Here is a 5,199-nt window from a genome sequence, read left to right as displayed (position 1 = left end):
ATATGCATTGCTAAGAACTTAATTTGAACAACTTTAAAGATGATTTTCTCAATATTTAGATTTTTTTGCACCCTCAGATTCCAGATTTTCAAATATTGTCCTATCCTAACAAACCATACATCAATGGAAAGCTCATTTATTCATCTTTCAGATGATATATAAATCTCAATTTAAAAAAATCGACCCTTATGACTGGTTTTGTGCTCCAGGGTCACATATATGAACACACAGCTGTGAAGGGGAGTATATGTAGTAGTGTATATGCATGTTGTAGAGTGTTTGTGATCGTGATGTGTGTGTTTGTCTCACCTAGTGTTGCAGCGCTGAGAGCCATGACTCCATAGAAAGAGAACGGCCCCGTCTCAAACTTCATATTCTCGCTCCCAGCCTCCACCTCCACACGGCCCTGTGACGAGAAGCAGAAATAAAAGAGAACATCTTGTGTTACATTATACACTACTATTCAAAAGTTTGGTGTCAGAAGAATTTTTTTTCTTTCTTTTTTTTTTTTTTTTTTTTTTAAGAAATTAATACTTTTATTCAGCAAGGATATGTTAAATTGATAAAAAGTGATGGTAAAGACATATATTGTTAGAAAAAAAAGATTTCGATTTTGAATAAACACTGTTCTTTTTAACTTTATTTATCAAAGAATTCTGAAAAAAAAGTATCACAGTTTCCAAAAAAATATTAAGCAGCATAACAGTTTCCAGCACTGATAATAAATCAGTATATTAGAATGATTTCTGAAGATCATGTGACACTGAAGACTGGAGTAATGATGCTGAACAGTTTAACAGAGATTCAAATCAGTGGCAGTGTTTCACAAAACCATAGAGTATGGCGCGGGGTGGGGGGGGGGATAAATATATAAAATAAATAAATAAAAATCCCACGGCACACTGGAGCACTGAAATATAGGAGGAAAAAAATTTATTTTTTCAGTAAGAATTGACTGTTTAACCCTGAAACAACAGTCAGTCAGTTATTTATTAATAAATCTAAATAGTGTTAAGTACTTTTGTATTAAAACGGTTTGTACTTATTTTAAAGAAATATGTTCAGCTGCTATATTTCCTCATTCAAATGAACCAATAACTATGCAACTGGTTCAGTGGTGATTGAAACATAAAGAACATAAAAACTGATGAGTGCAAAAGGAAAATTAATTGTGCATGAGAAAAAGTATGAAATTTTATGACTACTACAACAGATTTTTTGCTATGCAAAGATTAATTGCATCCAACAAGTCAGATTATAAAATTTTGCTGCAAGAATTGACTGTTTAACCCTGAAACAACAGTCAGTCAGTTATTTATTAATAAATCTAAATAGTGTTAAGTACTTTTGTATTAAAACGGTTTGTACTTATTTTAAAGAAATATGTTCAGCTGCTATATTTCCTCATTCAAATGAACCAATAACTATGCAACTGGTTCAGTGTGGTAAAAGCAGCATGTGACTTTCAATCAGCGGCTGCCTATGTTGACCCGGGGTAATAATTCTATAATTTGATTAAATCAAAGGGATATGTGACCTATTAAAGGCTAATCAGAGATGAATGAATAAAAAGCAGGGAGGACGTGTTCATTGTGACAATACTGTTATTAACATTTGACTCTACAGGCTAATCACTTCAGCATTCATTATTCCCTTGAGTCAAGCGGCTCATTACTCTGCCACGAGTTACATCTAAACACGTCAGAACAAGCGCAGAGCAGTAAGCAAGAACGTCCGAACGGTAGCGAAGCCGGAAGCTTTGTATTCAAGAACATGGCAGTGGATTTATTGTCTAATTAAGTATTTATTTGTCTGATATAATAGACACATTGCAGAACATACTATATGGTTTTCACAGGCTTTATATGCACAGAAGTCTCAACAATCATGAGTCACCTTGATAGCATGGTTGTTTAAATGCCCGGTGACACAGTCAAGGGTGTTTTGCATGAATAGCAGAGGGCCCAGGACCGAGCCCTGGGGGACACCTGTGTCCGATATGAGACAGTATGAGCTTTGATGGTGGAATCTAATAACTGTTGACCAATTAGTCGACAAGTCAAAGATACAAAACATATGTGTCTTGAAAAGGAGTGGTTTTATTCAACTAGAAAACACAGCAAGACTAATAGTTTGGGGGTTAAACTGATCAACATACTTTAACTTTACACTTAATATAATTGGAACTCAGCAATGACCAATGATTTTGCACACTGTATGTTTAATGTTTTCAGGTTAAAAAGTGAGAAATAACTTTATGCTGTCTATTGTCTCCGATGCATGTAGTCAAAAACCAACATTGTTAAAAATAAAAGTTCTTTATTGGCATCAATGGTTCCGTGAAGAAAATCCATGGAAACTTTCCATTGCCCAAAAGGTTCTTTAGATTATTAAAATATTCTTCACGATAAGAAAACATGGTTCTTCAGTGAAGAGCTGTTCACTGAAAGGTTGTTTGGGAACCCACATCGTTCTTTTATGGCACTGCTGTGAAAACCCCAGTTTCAGAAACTTTATTTTTTAAGAGTGAAATTTCAGAAAGCTCTACAATGAATAGTCCTGTGTTAATTCACCTGTCTGATGTTATGCCACATCACGGGCCGTTAATAACGCACATCCCTGTTACTGGACAATGTAGTGACCAGTTCACTGACCTAATCAGGTCACATCATTATCATTTAGATGGCTAAGACTCCTTGATTGTAGCTAACAGGTAATAATGTGATAAAATCACGCAGCAAACAGGTATAAAAAGAGTCTCCTCACAGTGTACAAATGAACATCGCTGCTTAAAAGCTGAATCGCTCCACTAGCTCTCAATTTCAGCCTCGGTAAAGTAAGTACAGCATCTTTATTAAGAGTACTGTAATATTTAGAGTCTGTTGTGTTATTTCTGTGTCTCTGGCACAGATATGTCTGGAGGTCTGCTCTCAGTGGTCGGTCTGCTGTGTCTGCTGTCCGTTTGCTCGGCCTGTTACATCTCTAACTGCCCCATCGGAGGAAAACGAGCCGTACAGGATTGGCCATCTCGACAGGTGCATTTATAAACTTCCTGACCTTAAACTGAACAACTGAGCTTTAATTTCCTTGCTCTCTGCAGTGCATGTCATGTGGTCCTGGCGATCGTGGTCGGTGTTTTGGTCCCAGTATCTGCTGTGGTGAAGGTATCGGCTGCTTGGTTGGCTCTCCAGAAACACTCCGCTGTCTGGAGGAAGATTTTCTTCCTTCTCCTTGTGAAGCACCTGGAAAAGCTTGCGGTTATGAGGGACGCTGCGCTGCTCCCGGGGTCTGCTGTGACTCAGGTCAGCTTTACCCATTTCATATCTTTTAAAAAAAGTAATTTTACTTGACTGTACTAAAGTGTTATTTTGGGGGATTTGTATTTTACTCAAGTGCAATTTAAACTTGATTACTATATATGACCCTGGAGCACAAAACCAGTCATAAGGGTCAGTTTTTTTTTAAATTGAGATTTATGCATCATCTAAAAGCTGAATAAATAATCTTTCCATTGATGTATGGTTTGTTAGGATAGGACAATATTTGAAAATCTGGAATCTGAGGGTGCAAAAAAATCTAAATATTGAGAAAATCATCTTTAAAGTTGTCCAAATGAAGTTCTTAGCAATGCATATTACTAATCAAAAATTAAGTTTTGATATATTTACGGTAGGAAATTTACAAAATATCTTCATGGAACATGATCTTTACTTAATATCCTAATGATTTTTGGCATAAAAGAAAAATCTTAAGACGTGTTCTGTGGTCTAGGGTCACATATTAGACTTTCCTAGAGGAAAAAAAAACTGTACTTTTTACCTCTTATAATTTTATTTTAACTTTTTTAAACAAATGTTTGCAGATTGTTTTCTTCCATCTTACGTACATCAAATATGTTAAATGAAAGTTCAAACATACATCAAATTTGATTATCATAGAAATTTCCAAGATGAAAGTACATGCTTGACATACAGAAACAAACATGGGTTCTCACACATCAAGCATGCACTTTCATCTTGGAAATTTCTATGATAATCAAATTTGAAGAAGCATATTGAGCTTTGCAGTTTAATTGACTTTGCATCGAGAAGATGATTCAAATTTTTATTTTTTTTATGCTGTTACATTTACATTTTTAATGCTTAAATACAATTTAAAGATGTACTTTTTCTCTTTCACTCAAGTTTTCACTCAGTATCTGCTTTCACTTAAGTATAATTTTTGAGCTGAAATTTAGATTTGTAATCATAGCTATTATCATGCAAAGAAATCACAAAATGATTGTGATGGGACACTAAAAGGTATTAGAGGTGATAAAAGAGGAAAGCTTTGGTAAAAACCGGGTGGTGGACATAAATGACAATATGAATAAAGAAAACAAGAGATTTCACTAATTCGTGGGAAATTATTCAGTGATTTACCTGGTAAGATTACAAATAAATCTAGAGAAAATGAATGGGATTTTCACTTCTACACTCTAAAAAATGCTGGGTTGTTTCAACCCAACTTTGGGTCAAATATGGACCAACCCAACTTTTGGGTAAAAAATTGAATGTAAAAAATTAACCCAACGGTTGGGTTAGTCCATATTTGACCCAAAGTTGGGTTGAAACAACCCAGCATTTTTTAGAGTGTATGTGTATCCACCTAACTGTAATCGATGGTTTGTACATAACTCAGAGGGCTGCAGTATGGATCAGTCGTGTGTGGATGGAGACGCTGACGGTCCAGCTGCCGCTCCATCTGCCAGCAGCCAAGATCTTCTGCTAAAGCTGCTACACCTGTCAAACCACGCCCACCCCTACAGACTCCACCAATGAAATGCTCACAGAAGAGCGACATCATCTCAGGTGGAGCCGCCCACCAACCACAATGACCCATCACCTACTTTTTGTAAACCAAGTTTGTATAGCCGCTAGATATTTGAATGGCTAATACATAGAAGCGGATATTAGTAGTGCTGTATTGATGATAGCTTGACTGCAGCTATTAAACTCTGAGAGAAATCCTCTGTTTAAGTACATTTCATCACATTTTGTCTCATCTGCTTCATTGCTCTGTGCAACGGAGCTTCTCACTACAAACTACTTGAGACCTTTACTCATGTATTTTCTGCATTTGGACGAACTCGCTTGATGCCCATCATTGCATTGTGCCCACAATGCTTCAAACTCAAGAGATTTTGAATGCACACACACA

General features: G+C 36.1%; 1 protein-coding gene across 2 annotated transcripts; it reads left to right on the top strand.

Moving 5' to 3' along the window:
• The first annotated feature begins 2,777 nt into the window (after nt 1-2,777).
• LOC107729605 (isotocin-neurophysin IT 1) lies at nt 2,778-4,830 on the top strand. Of its 2 annotated transcripts, none has more exons than XM_016540329.1 (4): nt 2,778-2,831; nt 2,911-3,035; nt 3,101-3,302; nt 4,681-4,830. In XM_016540329.1, the coding sequence occupies exons 2-4, from the start codon at nt 2,913-2,915 to the stop codon at nt 4,818-4,820; spliced, it is 465 nt and encodes a 154-aa protein (XP_016395815.1). In that variant the 5' UTR covers nt 2,778-2,831; nt 2,911-2,912; the 3' UTR covers nt 4,821-4,830. The 2 variants fall into 2 exon arrangements, with proteins under 2 accessions (XP_016395815.1, XP_016395743.1); XM_016540257.1 differs by having other exon boundaries at nt 2,778-2,836.
• The last annotated feature ends 369 nt before the right edge of the window (nt 4,831-5,199 follow it).

This window comes from Sinocyclocheilus rhinocerous, unplaced genomic scaffold (assembly GCF_001515625.1).
Source record: "Sinocyclocheilus rhinocerous isolate Xijiao unplaced genomic scaffold, SAMN03320098_v1.1 scaffold2085, whole genome shotgun sequence".
In the NCBI taxonomy this organism is placed as follows: Eukaryota; Metazoa; Chordata; class Actinopteri; order Cypriniformes; family Cyprinidae; genus Sinocyclocheilus; species Sinocyclocheilus rhinocerous.
The sequence above is the reverse complement of the archived record's forward strand: the minus strand, read 5'-3'. Positions and strand labels throughout refer to the sequence as shown.

Coding starts and splice junctions, on each gene's coding strand:
- LOC107729605 (XM_016540329.1), top strand. CDS start 2,913: ATGTCTGGAGGTCTGCTCTCAGTGGTCGGTCTGCTGTGTCTGCTGTCC. Junction 3,036..3,100: donor AGGATTGGCCATCTCGACAG/GTGCATTTATAA, acceptor TGCTCTCTGCAG/TGCATGTCATGTGGTCCTGG. Junction 3,303..4,680: donor CGGGGTCTGCTGTGACTCAG/GTCAGCTTTACC, acceptor TACATAACTCAG/AGGGCTGCAGTATGGATCAG.